The following is a 25,994-nucleotide window of genomic DNA, read 5'->3' as shown; positions in this document are numbered from 1 at the left end:
CGACCTTTGGGCTACTGTATAATGTGTCAAATACGCGGAACATTAAACACGTGGAACCTAAAATTGAGGTTGAGAAGTTTGGGGACTCTTTAAGAGCGGATCAGGTAGGAGAAAGTGCAGAAAATTCTAATGAATGTTAATAAGTAATTAAGATTGAAAGCTAGCTTTTAACTTCTCCAAAACGTATGTTATTGTCGATATGTAATTAATACTTTGATATGGCGAATAACAACGGTAACTAACGCAAGTTACATTTACCAAAAATGGTGGCGCCCATATAAATAACACTGCAAACATTATATTATCTAGCTACTAATAAACACTCTTTTGTACCTTCAGATCTTTTACTTTCTTGCTAAATGTAGACTGTCAAGGTAACTGGAGTGGCCTGCTATTTCCAATGCACCTGTTAGTTGTCTAATACGAGCTAAATTAGCTATCTAACGTTAATGACAGTAACGTTACATTATTCTGCGCAGTGCAATTTGTTTCCGTATTCTGTAATGTTGTCCAGCTAAATTGAATCTGAATGATAGCTGGTACTGTTGTGCAAACGGGGGACGTGTGTTCTTTGCTTACCACGACAATTTAGTTGTTTACCTTTTTTGTTCTTTGCCATTTTTTCCAGGCATGTTAATAACCACAAGTCGCTGTGCGAAAGCACTGCAGCTCACCCTCGCAGTGATCAAGCCTGATGCAGTGGCGCATCCTGTCATCTTGGAGGTCAGTGAGAGCCAATGGCTTTTGTTTAATGGAATCTGTGATTGTAAATACTGGCTACATTATACTGTAGGCTATAGACACACACACATACATTAGGCTATTCAGATAACATTTTTGAAATCATGTGTTTTTGTGGACCAATTACAATGATCCACATCACATATCAGCCATTTCAGATTAGCTACTGTTTGAAAACACATATTGCACAGACAAAAGGGGGAATAAATATATTGTGGTTAGTTACCGGTATGATAGTATGTTGTGGTTAGTTACCGGTATGATAGTATGTTGTGGTTAGTTACCGGTATGATAGTATCTTGTGGTTAGTTACCGGTATGATAGTATCTTGTGGTTAGTTACTGGTATGATAGTATCTTGTGGTTAGTTACCGGTATGATAGTATCTTGTGGTTAGTTACCGGTATGATAGTATGTTGTGGTTAGTTACCGGTATGATAGTATCTTGTGGTTAGTTACCGGTATGATAGTATGTTGTGGTTAGTTACCGGTATGATAGTATCTTGTGGTTAGTTACCGGTATGATAGTATCTTGTGGTTAGTTACCGGTATGATAGTATCTTGTGGTTAGTTACCGGTATGATAGTATCTTGTGGTTAGTTACTGGTATGATAGTATCTTGTGGTTAGTTACCGGTATGATAGTATCTTGTGGTTAGTTACCGGTGTGATAATATCTTGTGGTTAGTTACCTGTGTGATAGTATCTTGTAGTTAGTTACCAGTGTGATAGTATCTTTGCCTATTGTAAACACTTGATAATATTAGGAGTTGATCACATCAGCTTTTCAAAACATTGATTGTGAGAAGTTGATTTATGAAGTCATTTTCAATGGTCCATAGCAAACACCAATTTCAGCTGCATCTTCAATGAAATGTTATCATCCACACAATTGGAGAGTGGACAGAGCTTATTGGCATGTTCTAATTGTGCATATAGGATTATAAATGAACTGAATGAGAGACAACAAGCCGTTATTTTGACTTCTCTGTTCTTTTCTGATTTAATTACCTTTGCCCACTGGCTCAAAGAAAGGAGAGGGAAAAATGCAATTTGAAAAATCAAAGATTCAATTTAATGCACTGTTCTATTTAAATACTTCAGTTCCTTTAAAGCTGATTGTCTGTCTGTCTCCCTTTTATCAGCAGAGGAGGGCAGTTTGAGGGGGGCGGGATTTCTAAGATGTAATAAAATCCATCAATATTTGGGTTGTTGACATTATCCAAAATTTGAAATGGTGTAAATAAGATTTATGACTGAGAACTCAGACAATGGTGACGATATCCACTGGAGTCCCACATTGTAAAAGTCTAGTATTTAGATGAGAGTAGTACTGTGTACTCTATTTAGTATCTGGATGAGAAGTAACGCCTCTCTACCTTCCAGGCCCTTCACCAGAGAATCTTAGAGAACAGGAAGTAATATATACTTCTCTACATTCCAGGCCCTTCACCAGAGAATCCTAGAGAACAGGAAGTAATATATAGTTCTCTACATTCCAGGCCCTTCACCAGAGAATCATAGACAATAGGAAGTAATATATAGTTCTCTACGTTCCACGCCCTTCACCAGAGAATCCTAGAGAACAGGAAGTAATATATAGTTCTCTACATTCCAGGCCCTTCACCAGAGAATCTTAGAGAACAGGAAGTAATATATACTTCTCTACATTCCAGGCTCTTCACCAGATAATCTTAGAGAACAGGAAGTAATATATAGTTCTCTACATTCCAGGCCCTTCACCCAGAGTGAAGTTCTCTACCTTCCAGGCCCTTCACCAGAGAATCCTAGAGAACAGGAAGTAATATATAGTTCTCTACATTCCAGGCTCTTCACCAGAGAATCATAGAGAATAGGAAGTAATATATAGTTCTCTACCTTCCACGCCCTTCACCAGAGAATCCTAGAGAACAGGAAGTAATATACAGTGCCTTGCGAAAGTATTCGGCCCCCTTGAACTTTGCGACCTTTTGCCACATTTCAGGCTTCAAACATAAAGATATAAAACTGTATTTTTTTGTGAAGAATCAACAACAAGTGGGACACAATCATGAAGTGGAACGACATTGGATATTTCAAACTTTTTTAACAAATCAAAAACTGAAAAATTGGGCGTGCAAAATTATTCAGCCCCTTTACTTTCAGTGCAGCAAACTCTCTCCAGAAGTTCAGTGAGGATCTCTGAATGATCCAATGTTGACCTAAATGACTAATGATGATAAATACAATCCACCTGTGTGTAATCAAGTCTCCGTATAAATGCACCTGCACTGTGATAGTCTCAGAGGTACGTTAAAAGCGCAGAGAGCATCATGAAGAACAAGGAACACACCAGGCAGGTCCGAGATACTGTTGTGAAGAAGTTTAAAGCCGGATTTGGATACAAAAAGATTTCCCAAGCTTTAAACATCCCAAGGAGCACTGTGCAAGCGATAATATTGAAATGGAAGGAGTATCAGACCACTGCAAATCTACCAAGACCTGGCCGTCCCTCTAAACTTTCAGCTCATACAAGGAGAAGACTGATCAGAGATGCAGCCAAGAGGCCCATGATCACTCTGGATGAACTGCAGAGATCTACAGCTGAGGTGGGAGACTCTGTCCATAGGACAACAATCAGTCGTATATTGCACAAATCTGGCCTTTATAGAAGAGTGGTAAAACGCCAAATGGATCTACCTCCTGGTCCTCTTCCCCTGTCTTACCCACCAAGGGTAGAGACAGAGATGACCTCGCCTACTGAAATACCGGATTGGGCAAAGCCACCAGAAGACGATTCAAGCCAACCAACTATTGAACCTGACTGGTGTCAGGAAGAATCACCCTCTGCCTCAAGTGACACCTCTGAATGGGAACAGCTGTTAGACTCATTGCTGATAGAGTAAGGGCACTGTCATAACCAGAGGCCCATATGCACTGTAAGAAAAGTCTTTCCTCATTGTTGCTAGAGTAATAGGCTCTGTCATAACCAGAGGCCCATATATGCACTGTAAGAAAAGTATTTCCTGTTGTAAGATATGTCATCACCCTCTCTGCTCTGAGGGAATGGGAGGAGCAGATATGTCATCACCCTCTCTGCTCTGAGGGATCGGGTGCAGAGAATCAAAGGTATATAAAGAGACATTTGCCATTACTTTGGCGCTGACTTCTTGAATTCTGAATTCATAGAGACAACCATTTGAACCAGGTATTGGTGCCTGGCTCATCTCTAGTTTCTAACTCTATTGAATTTGGACTAGATTCTTGTGCTGAGACTCCTCGTGTTCCTATCTATTCCAAACCATTACTACTGGCAGTGTGTGGTTCTTGAGGCTTTGTCCACTATATGACAGTCCCTGCTTTGTGATCGCCTGACCAAGGTCTAATCACCGGCATTACTGGAAATAGTTTGGCATCCCGAGACAGGACTTAAACACTGAACCCAGGGGGTTTTCGTTGGAGGATAGTGAAACATCAGTAGACGATCAGTTGACCAAGAACGACTCTAGTTTCCTCATTCAATATAACTTGAATCCAATTTAGTTAAAATAACGACTCCAATTCAACCTCTCGGCAGTTAGAGGGGAGTCGCTACACTAAACTAAATTTCTCAAATTCTGACCGATTGAAACTCTGCTCCTGATCTCGTGGGCCTCCTCGTCATCTCTCAAAGGTAATTAAATAACTATTATAAGCATTTAATATAGAGATAAGTGTTATCATTGTACCAGGCATTTTATAGAGCATTAAGGCATTTGCATGTTTTTGATTAACGCTGTGTGTGACCGAGTAACAAATTGTGTATTTTGAAGTGTGTTTGATTGTAAAAGACAAAAAACAGTGTTTTCAAAAATAAACGGTAGTCTATTTTTGTCTCCAGTAAAAGGTTCTCTCAAAGACAGTTAACGGCACGGGAGATAACAACTCTGACACTCCCCGCTACCGGGACACTGGAAATGGGGATCAATGCTCTATGACAGAATGAGTTACCATTAAAAGACAAGGAGGAAGGTGTGTCCAGTAGTGATTCATTTAACTGTCTTATCGATCTATCTAAGTTTTATTTTCCAAGCGATACATAGCCGACGGGCAGAGTAGTGAGACTAAGTTGACTAAAGGTCTTCACACTTTAAACTAGATACATCACAGAGGGGAAATACTCACCACAGGGAAATCATATAGAGACTGGTAGGACTAGTGCTTAATAACAACTCATGGACCAATTAGTGGTGAAGCAAAGAGTCTATAGGATAAAGGTGGGGTTCACACATCCCAGCTAGAACTAGACCGTTGAGAGTGACAAGGCAAAAGACCTCTCTACGCGGACAACGCTTCGATATAGAAAGAGAGGCAGGGCTACGCGAGCGGTCCTGGTTATACCGAGATAACCTGAAGTATCTATAGTGCCCTGTCCAATCCAGGGAACGGGACGCTAACCACCTCTAGCACCCCGCTGCCGGCCAAGGGGCGGGGCTGAAGGTTTCGTATCGCGACACTTGGCGCCCAACGTGGGGCCCCACACCTCTATTTAAGACTCTACTACTACCTGAGTTAACGGCCCATACCAGCGCTCTATTTCCAAACAACTTACTAAAGTAGGTATCTTTAAAGAGTTAGAGATATGGCTACGGCAGTACCAACCTACCCAGACTACCAAGAGCATTGGCTCTCCATGCGGACGAGGAGGAATTACAAAGGACTAGGCGAGCTAGTGCCTTACCTTACAAACCATCAGGATGTTTCGTCGTACCGGCTTTACCATGGGGTAAACTGAGAACGGTAGACCAGACAGCCATAAAATACCTTCTAGGATTTGAGGGTAGACAACTTTCTGGGATGATAAAGAACCCTAAATGGCAACTACCATAGATACTACGGCAGCTCATGAGGAGCAAAGTAGGGTAGAAAATAATGGTTCAGAACAGGAAATGATACGCAGGCAAAAGGCAGGTCTGCCCAGCACTAGGCTCGCAATGTGCGTACCAGGAATACCCTGGGGCCGCTGACCAAGAGGGAACAGATGGCCCCTCCAATAACAGGATTAGGCAAATAGCCCTGAATCCTAAGAATTTCCCGTGAAGACTGATCAACTTCACTAGAAATTGTTGGAACAGGTGGACATTAATTATACAATGATTAAGGAACACCAGTCTCTATTCAAAGTGTATAACTACTTTGAAATTGTATTATTTCCTTGGGAAAGTAAAGCTAACAGTGCGTAAGTGTCACTATGGGCGTTGTATGAGGGAAAATCCCTGAGAAATAAGAAAGTACTATAGAGTTTATAACTAAATAGGAAATCTAAATTAAATCTCGAGGTAAAGAGCAATGGCGGGTTAGAGTCTACTCTTTGAGAAAAAAAATCCCTGAGAAATAAGAAAGTACTATAGAGTTTATAACTAAATAGGAAATTTATACAAACTTCAAGGTGAAGATATGTTAACAGGAGTGAATTATTTTCAGCGCCGTTAAGGCAGGCAGACCTCGTAGTAATACGAAATTGGGTTCTAATTAAAGGCCATTCCAGAAAAAGAAGGGAGGCCAGAGGATGTAAGTGTGTATTGTGGCAAAGTGGCCTTCTATGCACAGCCCTGGTACCCCATGGCAATGGCCCTGCTACAAGATGGGACTCCAACGAATCTAGGAGACACTAGTGTAATGTTGAGAGCCATGCAGGAAGACTTATGTTAAATATTTAGGATATATTTTAAGCCAACAGGGCAGAAAAAAGATGAAAGTAGAAAAGGAGTGATTTCACAAGCATTAAATTTAATTAGGAGAACAAATATGTTGCAGTTCTTAGGGATAATAAAGTACTGTAGACAACGGATCCCATACCACGCAACATATATAAACTTACAGATAAGATTAACCCAGGTTATTGTTAAATAACTTACAGTGGACTCCCGATAGAGAGATTTCATTAGTACAGAAAACATATGCTATGTTTAGCAGCGTTTTGGCCTTATCTAATCATTTGAAGGTTTGTCTTCACATAGTAGAAAAACGACAAGAATATATGGCATCTGTTGTGACCCAGGGTCATTGAGAGTATCGGGTTAATTAAGTTGAACTATATAATTATCTTATAGGTTACTACATAGAAATGTTGAGTTCTATAAAATGCATTAGTGTAAACAGGGAGACAGTGAGACAGTCAGTCAATATTTGGAAACAGAGACCATATCTGGTACTGATAGTATTAGCTGCAGCAACAGGAAGCAGATGGAAACAGAGACCATATCTGGTACTGACAGTATTAGCTGCAGCAACAGGAAGCAGATGGATACAGAGACCATATCTGGTACTGTCAGTATTAGCTGCGGCAACAGGAAGCAGATGGAAACAGAGACCATATCTGGTACTGACAGTATTAGCTGCGGCAACAGGAAGCAGATGGAAACAGAGACCATATCTGGTACTGTCAGTATTAGCTGCGGCAACAGGAAGCAGATGGAAACAGAGACCATATCTGGTACTGTCAGTATTAGCTGTGGCAACAGGAAGCAGATGGAAACAGAGACCATATCTGGTACTGACAGTATTAGCTGCGGCAACAGGAAGCAGATGGAAACAGAGACCATATCTGGTACTGACAGTATTAGCTGTGGCAACAGGAAGCAGATGGAAAAAGAGACCATTTTAAACCACAGTCATTAAAGCAGCAGTTAAGAGGATGGAAACATAGACATATCTGGTACTGAAAGAACTGAGACAGATAGTGGCAGATGGATACAGAGACCATATCTGGTCAGTATTAGCACTGGCAACAGGAAGCAGATGGAACAGAGACCATATCTGGTAGTAAATTAGCTGCAAAGGAAGCAGATGGATACAGAGACCATATCTGGTATGACTTTAGCTGCGGCAACAGGATCTGAAAATGGAAATAAACCATATCTGGAAGATATTAGCTGGCAAAGGAAGCAGAGAAAAGAGACCATATCGGTACTGAAAAATTATGTAACAGGAAGTCAGATGGAAAAGAGACCAATCTTTTTTGCTGTGGCAGACAGGAAGCAGATGGAAACAGAGACCATATCTGGTACTGACAGTATTAGCTGCGGCAACAGGAAGCAGATGCGGAAGCGAAAAAGACAGGTTTGAAACTGAACATTGACAAAGAGTTAAAATAGACAGAGTCAGAACAGACAGATAGTGGCCCATGTGCAAAATAGCAGTTAGACAGACTCAACAGAGCAGGCATGGGAAACTGAACTAAATGACAAAGTGGAGCCCAGGGTAAAATTTCAGGAACACACAGAGGATCTGAAAATAATAAGCCCATAGGGATAAGACTCAACAGAGCAGGCATGAAACTGAACTTATGACAAAGAGCCAAATAAGAGAGAGTCAGAACACACAGAGGCAGTAATAGCAGCCCTAGACAGACTCAACAGAGCAGGCATGAAACTGAACTTGACAAAGAGCCAAATAGAGAGAGTCAGAACACACAGAGGCAGTAATAGCAGCCCTAGACAGACTCAACAGAGCAGGCATGAAACTGAACTTGACAAAGAGCCAAATAGAGAGAGTCAGAACACACAGAGGCAGTAATAGCAGCCCTAGACAGACTCAACAGAGCAGGCATGAAACTGAACTTGACAAAGAGGGTCAAGAGGAAGTGAAGTTTCTCGGTTTCACTATAGGCACTGGAATCACCGCAAGCCAACATTTCTTTGAAAAAGTAGCAGAGCTCAGCAAGCCTCACACAGTAAAGGAAATGCAGAGGGCCCTAGGCCAAATAGGGTATCTGAGAAACCACGTCAAAGGTTATAACAGAGCTGCAAAGCATTGCTACAGAGGCATAACAAGAGAAGGGCATCAAAAGGCCATGTCACACACAGAATATGGTAGACAAACCATAACATGGGACAAGAAAATGGAAGAATCCTGGGAAAATTTGAAATTAATGGCCATAGAAGCCCAAGAAAATAAGCCCAGAGACCCCAACGTACCCCTCTGGCTGTGTCTGAAACTTGAAGGGCTAGAGGTGGTGAGGGATGGCTACATTTGGATTTCGAACGAGCTATCAGGAAAAACAATTAAAATGTTACAGCAAACAGCTGAAAGGGCCCACAATGAAGTACTCCAGTACAGGGGCGAAAATGGCCCTGCTAGAGCTATTCTGGAACAAAATAGTGTCCCTTGCCCAAGGACAGGCCATAATCATAAAAGACACAGAACTAAACGAACTATGGGCCACTAACCATACGAAAAAAATGGTAGGTATTACAACCACCACTTGGGATAAGTGGAGGAACGTACATGCCACCAAAGGAGTTGTGTTCATCAGTGACCAAGGATGGGACACTGACGAACCAGGACCAGGACCTACAACAGTCAAGGTAAAACCAAAAGAGGATAAACCTAGGGACATAGTAGTGCTCACGGATGGAAGTGAGAAAACAGGAGTAACCAAGTGGGGTTTTATTGAAAAAAAAACAATGCCACTGGCGAAACACTCATAAAAAGGAAACAAGAAATAGCAGGCACTGCCCAGAAAGCAGAAGTCATGGCCATAATGGAAGCACTGCTACACTGTGCTACACCCAATCTAAAGAGAATAGAACTGGTTACAGACAGTTACTACAGTGCCCAGGCCATGACTTCTGACAAAAAGATATGGCAGAACAATGGTTACAGAAGTGCTAAAAACAAAACAATTCAGCACTAAGGAGAGTGGAGAAAGATCCATGAGTTAATGGATAGAATGGATATTGTTGTCACCAAAAAGCCCACACAGTAGATGGGGGTGGAAAGGAAGCTGACTTCAATCAACAAGGCAACAGGGAAGTAGATGAACTAGTCCAGATGGGCAGAATAATTCTCTACAAAACTGAAGCAGACTAACTCAAGGCGTTACACATAGATTGGGGACATCTAGGTCCCAAAATCTTTATGAAGTGTCTTAGACAGGACCAGATTGAATTTGACCCAGTAGAGGCCAAACTGGTGTGCCAGCAGTGCATTACCTGTCAAGAGCAAAAGCCTAGTAATCTAGGAAGAGTGTCTGATCAACACATCAAAACATGCACGCCCTAGAGTCAAATAGCATTAGAGACTATGGGTCCCATGAAAAGTGCTACGGTACTGGGACATAGGTATGCTGTAGTAGCGGTGTGCATGGCAACAGGCTACACAATGGTACACACAGCGAAAACATGCAATGCTCTGCCTGTGTTGACAATGCTTAACCTTTTGACTTTGACCCTAGGACGGTTTCAGTCGATCAGGACTGACGATGGACGTCAGTATAAACACAAACAGGTAGAGGAATGGTGCTCCCAGAGGGGAGTAAAGCACACTTTCTCACCTCCCTACACACCTCAAGCAAACGGGTGTGCAGAGAGGACCATTGGCAAACTCAAAACAACTTTGGGGTTGTGGAGAGCGGACAAAGATTGGGGACCAAAGCTAGTGCAAGCATGCATAGAGTTAAATAGCACCCCAACCAGTTCAGGGCCTAGTCCAAGAGAGTTAATGGGATTATCAGGACAAAATAGTACGGTGGATATTCCTAATCCCCAGTCTACCCCTCTACCTTGTGTTTTAAAGGTAGGAGACTGGATCAGGATTAGGAAGAATCCAGCGGCAGACAAAAGTGACCTGGTAGTACCAAAGAAATACGGTAAAAGGCGTATTATTGAGGAAGTAATAAGCACTAATACTGTGAGGACAGCTTGCGGAAGAACAGTTGACATAGCACAACTTAAGAAAGTATGTCTTCCATAATCGTACCAGACTGGAAATACCTCCTAGAGTGCAGAGCAGGCCTCCAAGTCAGGAGGAGTCCAAACACCATATGGTTAGGCAGGCACTTTAGACATGAGGAATTAGCCAGACAGGGCTTCAAAGGAGGGAGCACAGGAAGAGTAGTCTGGGAACGAAGCGTTCCGACAGGTCTACCTGGCTCAAGCAGACTGAAGTGTGTCCCTTGTGACGTATGCAATGAGCCCACTGGCGATATGCAATACGAAGGGCCCGCTGAGCTAAGCATCAGGCAACTAGAGATGTGCTCTGATGGAGCCTCAGGAGAGTATAGGTGCAGGTATGGAAGAGTTCAGATGTGTGGCAGGTGCAACTGCAACACCATGACCAACTGTGTACTGGACATAAGGACCATTAATGGTTCCTGGGACCTCAGAGGGTGCCAGTGTGCCTGGGATAGATATGGAAACATCTCAGACAAAGATTGCCTGGAATGTCGCAGACAGAGGGTCACAGAGGTCAAACTAACCAGAAGTGCCCTCTTAACCCCAGTTAGAATAGAAGCACCACTCTGGCCCATTCCCACTGGAACTGCAGGCCCAGACCCAGCTCTAACAGGTCAAAGGTTCCAATTTAACTCCAGCTATGAGTATCTGAGAGATAGGGACCTTGGAGAGGGACCTAGTGATGGATATGGGATAGACAGAGTCAACAGACAGGCCTGGATGGAAACAGGACAAGGTGAATGGATCCTAGTAGACCCTAGTGTAGCCTGGGATGGAGTGCTTCTGGAGTCCACGGGTTGGGACCAGGTGGACAAATATCCCCTAGACAACAACCAACAAACATCCTGGATGGATGAGAAGGTGTTGGTGGGAAGGTCAGTGCAGGCCAGTTAGAGAACTACACTGGGGCAGAGCAATGGAAAAGGAACAAAGGTTCACTTTCGTCACCCCCATGACTGGAGGAAATGATGTCCCTCCCCATGATGGAGATGGCAGGAGAAGGTACAGGTTAGGCCTAGGATGGCAGCTGTACTTAGCCCAGGACGCCGTGTATAAAACTGAAGGAGTCTACTCTTGTCACAAGTACATATGTAGAGATAGTGCTGCTGGAGAGGGAAAAGGTAAACAAAAGGCAGCACTCAAAAGAGAATACCTAAGAAATCATTCCTGGCTAGGGTGAAACTGGCATTTTGATCAGACCCTGGAGAGGGCCTATCCAAACCCAGAAACCCAATAGTTAAAAAATAAACTAAAAGATGCTCTCCCTCTTATATTTCACTGGAAATATGAAGTTGGGGGAGTACAGAACAAAGCATAGGGAAGGTAAGATAGGATGATGCTGGTGGGTAAGTATGTTTTTAATTATAGTTGGCGTCCCCAGCACCACCATAATAGGATTGTATTTGGGCCTAAAATACGATCAAGAAAATGTAGAAATGGGAAAAGTAATATACCTAAAGAAACAGGAAGAGTAAAATACCTAGAGCAACAAAAAATGTGAAAGTGACTTAATCACATTTAGAACATACACAAAGAAATGGGGCATACTGGTACAATGTGACACAGCCAATGAAACTGAGTGTCCAGGTTTCCCCACTGTAAAGCTAAAAAGCAGAACTAATTACACTAAGTGGAACAACAGCCTAGGTGAAAATGTCACAATAATGGCAGCGTTAGGGTATGCAAAAAAATGAGGCATGCCGATAGACAAAGTGTTCAAGAGAATTTGGAAAGGGCTGTTTAAACTACTGGTCAAAATAAGTAAACTGGCCCTAACAATTACCTGGTCAATCTTCAAGGGGATCAGATGGTTGATAAAAGGACTGATCATCTGGAGCGTGGTATATGAGAGAGTGCATCCTCCTAGAAGACAGGGACCAGCAGTTCCTGTTGAACAGGATGTACTGCTCATGACCCCGAGAGGAACGGATGTGACCCAAGTTTAAGGGGCAAAAAGTGACTACATAAGTGAACCCTGAACAACTCAGGTCACGACACCTTCCTGATCAGAGATAAAGAATCATCCTGCTCTCAACACAACTTAAATAAACAACCAGAATCTTTAGGCAGTGAAACTTAAAGATATCCTCTACCATGACTTCCAACGAAACTGACCATGACACCTCGGCTGAGGCATGCAGTCCCTTCACTGACCAGGTATGGGAAAACATCTGTTGTCAAATATTAGTTCTCATAGTTTTTGGGAAAATAGCATGGGGAAATAGGCATAATAATGGCTTAGTAACTTGGGTTGCTCTATTTATCAATTCATTAGTGGCCATTGATAAACTAGGGTTAACAATGGGACAAAAAATAATGCTGTCCGTTGTACCGATAATACTAATCCAGAGAATGTACACAATATTAGGAAAATGTTATTTGGTCTGTCTATGCTTAGAAGCCTTAGCTGTAGCTATGACTGTAGTAAGTAAAATAGGTGCAATAAGAAGAACGGAACAGACGGTAGAATGGAACCTATGTGTGCTACCATAATTGGAATACACTATGTGGCGCGGATCATTGAAGCAGGCCTAGTTGGCATGCTATGTGTCCAAATAGTCAAATGAATGAGAAAACTAAAACCAAAAGATCGGCGGAACACAGTCTTAAAGGCCGTCCCACTGGTCCTCTGGGTAACTGTCCTATTGATCCTAAGTTGCGGAGAAGAAATGGGGTGGCCCACAAACATTTTGAAAGTAGTTTGGGGATTGTGTTTACCCATATTCTTTCCCCCCACTCCCAGCAGGACCAGGAGGAACACGTCAAGCCATGGGATGGGGTAAGGATGGCTAAAGTAATAGTGCCCCCCCCCAGTGACAGAACCAATAGGGGAAGCAGGGGTATTAATAGAGGTAGAGGAGAGTAGAATATGGTTCATAGACATGTGGGCAAGACATTTAGATGCCCTTAAGGCATATACAAATTATGGGGGTTGTGGCCAATTGGAACCATTGCCACTAGGGATAGACTCTACCAACGGGGTAGTGTTAGGCGGAACCACCTTCATATGTGCTCATTGTTACCAAGGGGGTGTAGCATACCGCATTAGGCGTAGCCATGACCCCATTGGTACTTATCAAATTTTATTTGTCACATACACATGGTTAGCAGATGTTAATGCGAGTGTAGCGAAATGCTTGTGCTTCTAGTTCCGACAATGCAGTAATAACGAACAAGTAATCTAACTAACAATTCCAAAAAACTACTGTCTCATACACAGTGTAAGGGGATAAAGAATATGTACATAAGGATATATGAATGAGTGATGGTACAGAGCAGCATAGGCAAGATACAGTAGATGATATCGAGTACAGTATATACATATGAGATGAGTATGTAAACCAAGTGGCATAGTTAAAGTGGCTAGTGATACATGTATTACATAAGGATGCAGTCGATGATATAGAGTACAGTATGCGGGCCCAGTGACTTCGTGGGAAGCCACGGGGCCAGTAACAGCGGAGGGGGACAGATGGATCAGGAAGTTGAGTCCCAAAGGACCCAACCTGAATCTCTGGAAAAGCGAATCATGGCCCAGAAAGGCATGGAGAAAGCCGGGATACCGAACCTTGACCCTTAACCACCGGAGGGTGGCTGGGGACATAGGAAATGGTACGCTGACCGGGCAGTGGGACGAGGCTCTGGTAGTCAAAGACCTGGAAGCCCATTGGTCTCAGGAAGACCTCACCATGCTAAAACAGAGCCCTTGGTTCATGTACGGGAGTGCTAGACCACTACTGAGTTGCCAAATCTTCCCACCAAAAAGGGAAAGACTCAGCTGTGACCAGTGGAACCTAAGCAATTATGTGGCCGTAAAGGACCACTGGTTCCCTAGCGCAGACGATAAAATAGCAATTAGAAAGGCTAGGAGAGAGCCAATGTCCAAAGTGATTGGGTGTACTGAGACAGGGGGAAGTGAAACTCTGGCTGACTTCAGTAGGAAGCACAGAAGAGGAACCCAAAGAGGCCTTAGGAGGCAAAATGGGTTCAGGCTTAGGGAGCCAGGGAATCATAGACATTCTTACGGGCACACTTGTATTACCTCAGTGCCCCCCAGACCCCAGCAAAGAGGGCCTGAAAGGAATGGTGCAGACACAAAGTTAGAGCTAAGATATAGGGAGAACCTCGCAGGCTTAGGCCATAGACTGGCCGACTTGACCCTGGCCGCAGAAAGAGCTGTAGGAGTTCTGACGCAGAAAGACCCCCAGGGGAACGATGGACCTCAAAGTCGCAGGGACAAAAAGAGAACCAGGAATGGGCAAGGTAGACAATAGGAGAACAACCTTTCTTTCTCCAGGGCCCCATGGAAGACACCCAGTCCGGGGAAGAAGATTGGGAAGAAGAAGAAGTTAATAGGCCAATAGGGCACAGAGTAATAACCAGATGGCAAGAATTAGAACGTAAGGGTATGACTGAGTCCCAGACACTAGGGATTATCCTGTAGGGTGGATAGCACCAGTAGTAATAATTCCTCACCCTGCCGCTCTTAAAACATGTGGCTCATGTGATAGAAGTACTGAAGGGGTACTCAGCGGGAGATTAATCTTAAGAGGACGGACGTTAGACAACGTATGTATGTTATGTCTAGCCCGCAGAGATAAGTGGCCAACCCTAAAACCCATAGTAAACAAGGGAGATAGATGGGGACATGTAGAAGAGCCAGAAGAGTTACATTTAACAATGGTTTACAAGGGACAAGAAGTAGACTGGGATAAGAGAACTGGCACTGTTGAATTACATGGGATGGCTTACGAGACCTATTCAACAGGTTGGAGAAGAAGGACAACAGAGACGGGTTCAAAGATGCACAGGCTGTGAATCAGGAACCAGAGGAAAGTACACCTCCCAGTGGGATGGTGTTAGTGTTATGCCGCTTTGCAAGAGATGCTTATGTTGTCAGAGTTGTGCTAGAAAAAGGCAGGAGTGGTATAGCGAGGACGAACACGAGGTTTGGCCTATGGAGAGAGAATATGCTGATATATTTGAACATGGTAGAATAGCTACTAGATGTAGACATACAGATGGTGTATATTTGAGAATGAGGGCCAGAGCTGATAATAAGTCAACAATGCCGGGACATCGTAGCTGGGCAACAGTATGGGGAATAACGGCTAGGTCAGACGGACTAGTGCTAGGGATAACCAGAGTTGGAAATCAGAGTCTGGTTAAAGGCACTAAGAGAAAAGAGACAGGGGTAGATCCTGGAGAGGGTGTAGTAAAACGCCAAATGGATCTACCTCCTGGTCCTCTTCCCCTGACTTACCCACCAAGGGTAGAGACAGAGATGACCTCGCCTACTGAAATACCGGATTGGGCAAAGCCACCAGAAGACGATTCAAGCCAACCAACTATTGAACCTGACTGGTGTCAGGAAGAATCACCCTCTGCCTCAAGTGACACCTCTGAATGGGAACAGCTGTTAGACTCATTGCTGATAGAGTAAGGGTTCTGTCATAAACAGAGGCCCATATGCGCACTAAGAAAAGTGTTTCCTCATTGTGCTAGAGTAATAGGCTCTGTCATAAACAGAGGCCCATATGCGCACTGTAAGAAGTGTTTCCTCATTGTTGCTAGAGTAATAGGCTCTGTCATAACCAGAGGCCCATATGCACTGTAAGAAAAGTATTTCCTCATTGTTGCTAGAGTAATAGGCTCTGTCATAACCAGAGGCCCATATATGCACTGTAAGAAAAGTATTTCCTGTTGTAAGATATGTCATCACCCTCTCTGCTCTGAGGGAATGGGAGGAGCAGCGGATCGGGTGCAGAGAATCAAAAGGTATATAAAGAGACATTTGCCATTACTTTGGCGCTGACTTCTTGAATTCTGAATTCATAGAGACAACCATTTGAACCAGGTATTGGTGCCTGGCTCATCTCTAGATTCTAACTCTATTGAATTTGGACTAGATTCTTGTGCTGAGACTCCTCGTGTTCCTATCTATTCCAAACCATTACTACTGGCAGTGTGTGGTTCTTGAGGCTTTGTCCACTATATGACAGTCCCTGCTTTGTGATCGCCTGACCAAGGTCTAATCACCGACATTACTGGAAATAGTTTGGCATCCCGAGACAGGACTTAAACACTGAACCCAGGGGGTTTTCGTTGGAGGATAGTGAAACATCAGTAGATGATCAGTTGACCAAGAACGACTCTAGTTTCCTCATTCAATATAACTTGAATCCAATTTAGTTAAAATAACGACTCCAATTCAACCTCTCGGCAGTTAGAGGGGAGTCGCTACACTAAACTAAATTTCTCAGCCGACCGATTGAAACTCTGCTCCTGATCTCGTGGGCCTCCTCGTCATCTCTCAAAGTTAATTAAATAACTATTATAAGCATTTAATATAGAGATAAGTATATCATTGTACCAGGCATTTTATAGAGCATTAAGGCATTTGCATGTTTTTGATTAACGCTGTGTGTGACCGAGTAACAAATTGTGTATTTTGAAGTGTGTTTGATTGTAAAAGACAAAAAACAGTGTTTTCAAAAATAAACTGAAGTCTATTTTTGTATCCAGTAAAAGGTTCTTTCAAAGACAGTTAACGGCACGGGAGATAACAACTCTGACACTCCCCGCTACCGGGACACTGGAAACGGGGATCAATGCTCTATGACAGAATGAGTTACCATTAAAAGACAAGGAGGAAGGTGTGTCCAGTAGTGATTCATTTAACTGTCTTATCGATCTATCTAAGTTTTATTTTCCAAGCGATACATAGCCGACGGGCAGAGTAGTGAGACTAAGTTGACTAAAGGTCTTCACACTTTAAACTAGATACATCACAGAGGGAAATACTCAACCACAGGAAATCATATAGAGACTGGTAGGACTAGTGCTTAATAACAACTCATGGACCAATTAGTGTTGAAGCAAATAGTCTAGAGGATAAAGGTGGGGTTCACACATCCCAGCTAGAACTAGACCGTTGAGAGTGACAAGGCAAAAGACCTCTCTACGCGGACAACGCTTCGATATAGAAAGAGAGGCAGGGCTACGCGAGCGGTCCTGGTTATACCGAGATAACCTGAAGTATCTATAGTGCCCTGTCCAATCCAGGGAACGGGACGCTAACCACCTCTAGCACCCCGCTGCCGGCCAAGGGGCGGGGCTGAAGGTTTCGTATCGCGACAGAAGAGTGGCAAGAAGAAAGCCATTTCTTAAAGATATCCATAAAAAGTGTCGTTTAAAGTTTGCCACAAGCCACCTGGGAGACACACCAAACATGTGGAAGAAGGTGCTCTGGTCAGATGAATCCAAAATTGAACTTTTTGGCAACAATGCAAAATGTTATGTTTGGCGTAAAAGCAACACAGCTCATCACCCTGAACACACCATCCCCACTGTCAAACATATCCAGGTGTTAGAATGGCCAAGTCAAAGTCCAGACCTGAATCCAATCGAGAATCTGTGGAAAGAACTGAAAACTGCTGTTCACAAATGTTCTCCATCCAACCTCACTGAGCTCGAGCTGTTTTGCAAGGAGGAATGGGAAAAAATGTCAGTCTCTCGATGTGCAAAACTGATAGAGACATACCTCAAGCGACTTACAGCTGTAATCGCAGCAAAAGGTGGCGCTACAAAGTATTAACTTAAGGGGGCTGAATAATTTTGCATGCCCAATTTTTCAGTTTTTGATTTGTTAAAAAAGTTTGAAATATCCAATAAATGTTGTTCCACTTCATGATTGTGTCCCACTTGTTGTTGATTCTTCACAAAAAAATACAGTTTTATATCTTTATGTTTGAAGCCTGAAATGTGGCAAAAGGTCGCAAAGTTCAAGGGGGCCGAATACTTTCGCAAGGCACTGTATACTTCTCTACCTTCCAGGCCCTTCACCAGAGAATCCTAGAGAACAGGAAGTAATATATAGTTCTCTACCTTCCAGGCTCTTCACCAGAGAATCTTAGAGAACAGGAAGTAATATATACTTCTCTACATTCCAGGCTCTTCACCAGAGAATCTTAGAGAACAGGAAATAATATATACTTCTCTACATTCCAGGCCCTTCACCAGAGAATCCTAGAGAATAGGAAATAATATATACTTCTCTACATTCCAGGCCCTTCACCAGAGAATCCTATAGAATAGGAAATAATATATACTTCTCTACGTTCCAGGCCCTTCACCAGAGAATCCTAGAGAACAACTTCATCATTGTCAGGTCCAAAGACCTGGTGTGGAGGAGACAGGACTCTGAGAAGTTCTACTCTGAACATGCAGGTAAGGTTCTAGATGGTTCTACCGTCAAATAAGAACGTATCTTTATGGGTTCTACTCTGAACATGCAGGTAAGGTTCTAGTTGGTTCTACCGTCAAATAAGAACGTATCTTTATGGGTTCTACTCTGAACATGCAGGTAAGGTTCTAGATGGTTCTACCGTCAAATAAGAACGTATCTTTATGGGTTCTACTCTGAACATGCAGGTAAGGTTCTAGTTGGTTCTACCGTCAAATAAGAACGTATCTTTATGGGTTCTACTCTGAACATGCAGGTAAGGTTCTAGTTGGTTCTACCGTCAAATTAGAACGTATCTTTATGGGTTCTATTCGGAACATGCAGGTACATTTTATAAGCTAGATATGGTTCTACCATAGAAAACACATTAGCTTTATATGTATTGTAATGAAACAGGCAGGGAGAGTGAGCTCGTCTGTGGTGATATTCCTGACACCAGTGTAGTGAAACAGGCAGGGAGAGTGAGCTCGTCTGTGGTGATATTCCTGACACCAGTGTAATGAAACAGGCAGGGAGAGTGAGCTCGTCTGTGGTGATATTCCTGACACCAGTGTAATGAAACAGGCAGGGAGTGCGGCTCGAATCCCTCAACCTTCTGACCCGTAGCTCTGCGCTCCATCGACTCTGCCACAAAAAGCTTGTGTGGCAGAGTCAATATCCGGAGTTATGCACAAATGGTCGCCACAGTATTCTCTATGGGTTTTCTTCCGAGCACGCAGCTGAAGGTTAAGCCAAACCGAAGGAATGCTATGGACACCGTCTGGTAATAAAATGTCTTGTCCAGTTGTAGCTGTTACAATCACAACAAACGTAAAATGTCCGACAGACCCATGTTTATTATGTGGAATCTGCTAGAAATTAATTATCCATTTTCCTGCTTGAACAACTTTTAACTGTGACAAGCTTTTTAAGGCACAGCTTCAACTACAGCTTTAAAAGCACAATTGGTTTTTATTTCCCCTTTATTTAACCAGGTAGGCTGGTTGAGAACAAGTTCTCATTTACAACTGCGACCTCTGGCCAAGATAAAGCATAGCAGTGCGACACAAACAACAACAACAACAGAGTTACACATGGAGTAAAACAAACATACAGTTAATAACACAATAGAAAAAGTCTATATACAGTGTGTGCAAATGAGGTAAGATAAGGGAGGTAAGGCAATAAATAGGAGTTGGTCCCTCCTTTGCTGCTATAACAGCCTCTACTCTTCTGGGAAGGCTTTCCACTAGATGTTGGAACATTGCTGCTATAACAGCCTCCACTCTTCTGGGAAGGCTTTCCACTAGATGTTGGAACATTGCTGCTATAACAGCCTCCACTCTTCTGGGAAGGCTTTCCACTAGATGTTGGAACATTGCTGCTATAACAGCCTCCACTATTCTGAGAAGGCTTTCCACTAGATGTTGGAACATTGCTGCTATAACAGCCTCCACTCTTCTGGGAAGGCTTTCCACTAGATGTTGGAACATTGCTGCTATAACAGCCTCCACTCTTCTGGGAAGGCTTTCCACTAGATGTTGGAACATTGCTGCTATAACAGCCTCCACTCTTCAGGGAAGGCTTTCCACTAGATGTAGGAACATTGCTGCTATAACAGCCTCCACTCTTCTGGGAAGGCTTTCCACTAGATGTTGGAACATTACTGTGGGGACTTGCTTCCATTCAGCCACAAGAGCATTAGTCAGGTCGGTGCACTGATGTTGGGCAATTAGGCCAGACTCACAGTCGGCGTTTCAATTCATCCCAAAGGTGTTTGTGCAAGGGGGCATTGTCATGCTGAAACAGGAAAGGGCTTTCCCCAAACTGTTGCCACAAAGTTGGAAGCACAGAATCGTTTAGAATGTTATTGTATGCTGTAGCGTGGTTCGTTCTGCGTTGTGAACTTCCTCATATCACTACATAGAACCTCCTCGTATCACCACATAGAACCTCCTCATAGAACCACCTCATATCACCACATAGAACCTCCTCATAGAACCACCACATAGAAACACCTCATAGAACCTCCTCGTATCACCACATAGAACCACCACATATCACCACATAGAACCACCACGTATCACCACATAGAACCACCACGCATCACCACATAGAACCGCCTCGTATCACCACGTAGAACCACCATATATCGTTGATGCGTCTTTGTGTGTTTTGTCTCATCTCTCAGGACGGTTCTTCTACCAAAGACTGGTTGAGTTCATGTCCAGGTAAGCTTCAAGTCATTTCTCCTCACACTTTAATGTAGCGAACATAACTTTAATGTGTGTGCCAAATGGCACCCTATTTGGACTAAAGTAGTGTACTATTTAGGGAATAGGATGCTGTTTGGGACACACACCTCTGACTCATATTCATTGTATAACTTCCCTTTTATCAAATTGTATTGGTCACATATTTACCTTTATCTCCCGCTGTGATGTGATGCAAGCGCTGTTGAATGTGAAGACAAAAGCATCTTGACAACTAAACACAGTATGTCACTTCGACTCGATGGCGTATCTTCGTCCACTTCTGATATTTTGTCCAATTATTGGACAAAAGAGTTGATCTGATTGGTCAACGGATCAATTAGTGGAAAGAGAATCAGAATTGGTCTGCCTGTGTAAACGCGGCCGTTGTCACATTCATACTGCTGAGATGCAATCACATGGAAACTCAAGTACTGGGTCCGGATTCACAAAACCTTAAGAATACTTGGGACGGCAGGTAGCCTAGTGGTTATAGCGTTGGGCCAGTAACCGAAAGGTTGCCTGATCGAATCCCTGAGCTGACAAGGTAAAAATCTGTCGTTCTGCCCACTGTTTCTAGGCCGTCATTGTACATAAGAATTTGTTCTTAACTGACTTGCCTAGTTAAATAAAGGTTAAATAAAATTAAGAAGAAATATCTTCTTAACTGCCATTTTTTCCCCTTAACTATAGACTTAAGAAGAAAGTTAAGCAAAGTTGCTATTCCTCAATAAAGTTACTGGAAATGTTCTTTAGGTTTTTCTTAAGTTTCTTCCTAAGAACAAAGTTAAGAAGAAATGGGATTCTTGAAAATAATGCTTTAGGATTTCTTCTTGGAAATGTACTTAACTTTAGGACAGATAAACCCTTCTCTTGTGCAGACTGGGCCCAGGAGGTGAGCAGTTTAAAAATGCCTAACTGTATTGATTAGAAAAGTTAGCCATATGAACCACTTCTATCTGTCCAGTCATATGAACCAGAACCACTTCTATCCATCCAGTCATACGAACCACTTCTATTCATCCAGTCATATGAACCAGAACCACTTCTATCCATCCAGTCATACAAACCAGAACCACTTCTATCTGTCCAGTCATACGAACCAGAACCACTTCTATCTGTCCAGTCATACAAACCAGAACCACTTCTATCCATCCAGTCATACGAACCAGAACCACTTCTATCTGTCCAGTCATACAAACCAGAACCACTTCTATCCATCCAGTCAAACCAGAACCACTTCTATCTGTCCAGTCATACAAACCAGAACCACTTCTATCCATCCAGTCATACGAACCAGAACCACTTCTATCTGTCCAGTCATACAAACCAGAACCACTTCTATCCATCCAGTCATACGAACCAGAAACACTTCTATCTGTCCAGTCTTTGAGGCAGCTCTGTGGGGGGTGTCTGTTGTCGTCAGCTCATTCATAAAGGGGCTTGGGCACCGAGGAGGACGGTGGGCGCCGAGGAGGACGGTGGGCGCCGAGGAGGACATAGCTCATTTATAGACCCCCCCCCCAAGCAGGGCACCCCTCTGGCTTCTAAAGGTGTTCTCCCGTGCCTTTGGCTCCAAATGGCACCCTATTCCCTATGCAGTGTGCTACTCTTGAGTCAGGTTTAAGCCGCTTAAGTTTAGTGCACTACATGGGGAATAGTGTTCCATTAGGGACACGAGCCTGTGTCAGAGGCAGCAAACGGTAATGAAATGAAACGACGGGTTGGTGGTTGCCGCGGCAACCGATCCCGGGGGGCCCGGCCCTGTCCGGCCATGTTATTTTCTTCTCTTTCTCGTTCTGAACTCCTGAAAGAATACATAGATGAGTGTTGGTGGTTACATCACAGCTTGAAGTAGAGCCTTGTTTTGTTTTATCGTTCAAGGTTTTTTATTTTTAGGTTCAACTGTCTTTTCCTTTTGTGGGGTGGGTTGTCTTTTACCAACCCCTTGTGCTACTGTGTATCGATGGGAGGGGGGTCTTTGAGTAGGATGTCTCTGAGTGGATCTGGTCTTTTACCATGTTTTATCATACGGACATTTTAAGCAAACACTGCATTTTGACCTGTAGTCCCAATTATATTTACAAAGCAAATATAATTTGAGGCCATCACTGGCTGGATATTTTAAAGATGATACTCTTGTGCTGATGTATCCTACCTCACACAGATTAGGTGGAACTCTTTGTCAAAAGGCTCCCTAGTCTGAACCTTTTCCCCCCCCTTGCTCTGTTGTGATTCAGTGGTCCGATGCGGGCCTACGTCCTGGCTAGAGAGGACGCCATAACCCACTGGAGAGAACTGATGGGTCCTACCAAGGTGTTCAGGGCCCGCTATACCTCTCCCTTAACCATCAGAGCCCAGTACGGACTCACTGACACCAGGAATACCACACACGGCTCTGGTAAGTGCCCCCAGGGCTCTTGTGGGTCTGGTAAGGCCCCCAGGGCTCTTGTGGGTCTGGTAAGGCCCCCAGGGCTCTTGTGTGTCTGGTAAGGCCCCCAGGGCTCTTGTGGGTCTGGTAAGGCCCCCAGGGCTCTTGTGGGTCTGAAATGGCTGCTTTTTAAATAATGCAGTAGTTTTGACCAGGGCTCAGGGTTTGGTGCTTTTTAAAAATATTTATTGACTATCTATTTATTGATCTAGTTGAGTCCCATTGAGATAGAATAGAAATCACAAGCCTCGCTGATCCACTTTTCAAGTAGCAGTTCAATGGCGTGAGGGTTTTTCCTCTGTCCTGGTATTATCAACACACATATGGCTTCATCCTCTCTACACTGAGCGCCGTTTCTCTAATAGAAGATTGTAGGATGTAGCTGTTGTTACTGAGTGTGTGTCCTGCCACGCTGAACAAAGAGAAACATTGATGATGTTCAGGGGAACAGCAGTGAATTGATCTGTAGATCAAGGGTCTCTGGCAGGCACACACATACTTTCTTACGTACATTTTCAGGACTTAACAATTTTAACAAATACAGGACATGAAAAAAAGTTGGTTCAAAAAGTTCAAAAAATAAAATATTGTTTTCTTACCTTGTTAGGACATTCTGGTCCTGATAATGTAGGGAGACACACACACACACACATATATATACACACACACACACACACACACACACAATGTTTCTGTATGAGGGACCACACACACAACACCCCACAACAGTTATTTATAGCTGTCAATCAAATGATCTAGGTATTAATTGTGTGTGATAGCTATCATTATAGGTTTTGTATTAGACAACCAGAATCATTTGAGTAATCTCCTCTACTGATTTGCAGTCTACAATACTTTGGGGGCATCGCAGCCCATATACAACTGTGTCTTTATATTTTGTCTGGTGCTGGTGGTTGAGACTCCTGACCATAAACTGTAATGCCATAATTTTAATAACATCAATGTCATTTCAAGATTTAGTTGATTCTACTAATATTCATTTCCATAAACCCTTTAATAAACTCTTGATGTTTTGTAATAATCTTGTGTAATAACATAACATGCTAAAGTAAATTTCCCAAGCTTGGGCTAATTAAACGTCTTCTCATAAAGGAATTTTAAAATTCTTCCCGTTTCCAGATTCGGCAGAGTCGGCGCGGAGGGAGATCAGTTTCTTCTTCCCAGACTTCAGTCAGGAGACGTGGATGGAGAGAGAGGAGCTGAGGTTCAGGAAGAGACGCATGGAGGACAACCAGAGGAAACAGATACACACGTTACCAGTTCACAGCTAACTGCTGATCTCAGTACACATTTAAACAAATATTTGACTGGACCAGGGGCCTGCGTTCATAAAATATCTCAGTAAGAGTGTACAGTTTATTACAGTACCAGTCAAAAGTTTGGACACACCTACTCACTCAAGGGTTTTTATTTTGACTATTTTCTACATTGTATAATAATAGTGAAGACATCAACACTATGAAATAACACATATAGAATCATGTAGTATCCAAAACAAAGTGTTAAACAAATCAAAATATATTTTATATTTGAGAATTTTCAAAGTAACCACCCTTTTGCCTTGATGACAGCTTTGTACACGCTTGGCATTCTCTCAACCAGCTTCACCTGGAATGCTTTCCCATCAATCTTGAAGGAGTTCCCACATATGCTGAGCACTTGTTGGCTGCTTTTCCTCCACTCAATTCAACCATGATGGCCTGATTCACGCAGTCTCCTCAGAACAGTTGATGTTTAGATGTGTTTGTTACTTGAACTCTGGGAAGCATTTATTTGGGCGGCAATTTCTGAGGCCGGTAACTCTAATGAACTTATCCTCTGCAGCAGAAGTAACTCTGGGTCTTCCTTTCCTGTGGCGGTCCTCATGAGAGCCAGTTTCATCATAGCGCTTGATGGTTTTTGCGACTGCACTTGAAGAAACTTTAAAAGTTCTTGAAATTTTCCGGATTGACTGACCTTCATGTCTTAAAGTAATGACGGACTGTCGTTTCTCTTTGCTTATTTGAGCTGTTCTTGGCATAATATGGACTTGGTCTTTTACCAAATAGGGCCATCTTCTGTATACCACCCCTACCTTGTCACAACACAACTGATTGGCTCAAACTCATTAAGAAGGAAAGAAATTCCACAAATGAACTTTTATCAAAGCACACATGTTAATTGAAATGCATTCCAGGTGACTACCTCATGAAGCTGGTTGAGAGAATGTCAAGGGAGTGCAAAGCTGTCATCAAGGCAAAGGGTGGCTACTTTGAAGAATCTCAAATATAAAATATATTTTGGTTACTACATGATTCCATATGTGTTATTCATAGTTTTGTTGTCTTCACTATTATTCTACAATGTAGAAAATAGTAAATATAAAGATGTACTTTATAAGGCACCATGGACAATATTCCCAATTGTCTGCAGTTGATAAACATAAATAATGCAACGTCTATGACATGACTTTAAAAAAGGAAATGAAACCACAAAAGTCATCTGTTTTTATTGTACAAATGTACACTGTCCATATCAATAAACATGAACTAAAGAGCCAAAACGACCTGACAAAGGTTACCAACAAGTTCTGTTACTTTAGAATGTACAAATAGACCGTATACTGACTGAGGCGGTTTGCCATCGAATAGAA

At 42.9% G+C, this 25,994-nt stretch overlaps 1 protein-coding gene across 2 annotated transcripts; it reads left to right on the top strand.

Annotated features, from left to right (window-relative positions):
* On the top strand, window positions 1–24,828 carry nme6 (NME/NM23 nucleoside diphosphate kinase 6). 2 transcript variants are annotated; one of them, XM_042301091.1, is made up of 6 exons: window positions 1–104; window positions 629–723; window positions 18,561–18,663; window positions 20,850–20,889; window positions 23,151–23,311; window positions 24,482–24,828. In XM_042301091.1, the coding sequence occupies exons 2-6, from the start codon at window positions 631–633 to the stop codon at window positions 24,631–24,633; spliced, it is 549 nt and encodes a 182-aa protein (XP_042157025.1). In that variant the 5' UTR covers window positions 1–104; window positions 629–630; the 3' UTR covers window positions 24,634–24,828. The 2 variants fall into 2 exon arrangements, with proteins under 2 accessions (XP_042157025.1, XP_042157024.1); XM_042301090.1 differs by having other exon boundaries at window positions 102–234.
* The last annotated feature ends 1,166 nt before the right edge of the window (window positions 24,829–25,994 follow it).

The sequence above is a fragment of the Oncorhynchus tshawytscha genome, linkage group LG18 (genome assembly GCF_018296145.1).
Source record: "Oncorhynchus tshawytscha isolate Ot180627B linkage group LG18, Otsh_v2.0, whole genome shotgun sequence".
NCBI lineage: Eukaryota > Metazoa > Chordata > Actinopteri > Salmoniformes > Salmonidae > Oncorhynchus > Oncorhynchus tshawytscha.
Note: the sequence above shows the minus strand (reverse complement) of the source record. Positions and strands in the feature narration are given on the sequence as shown.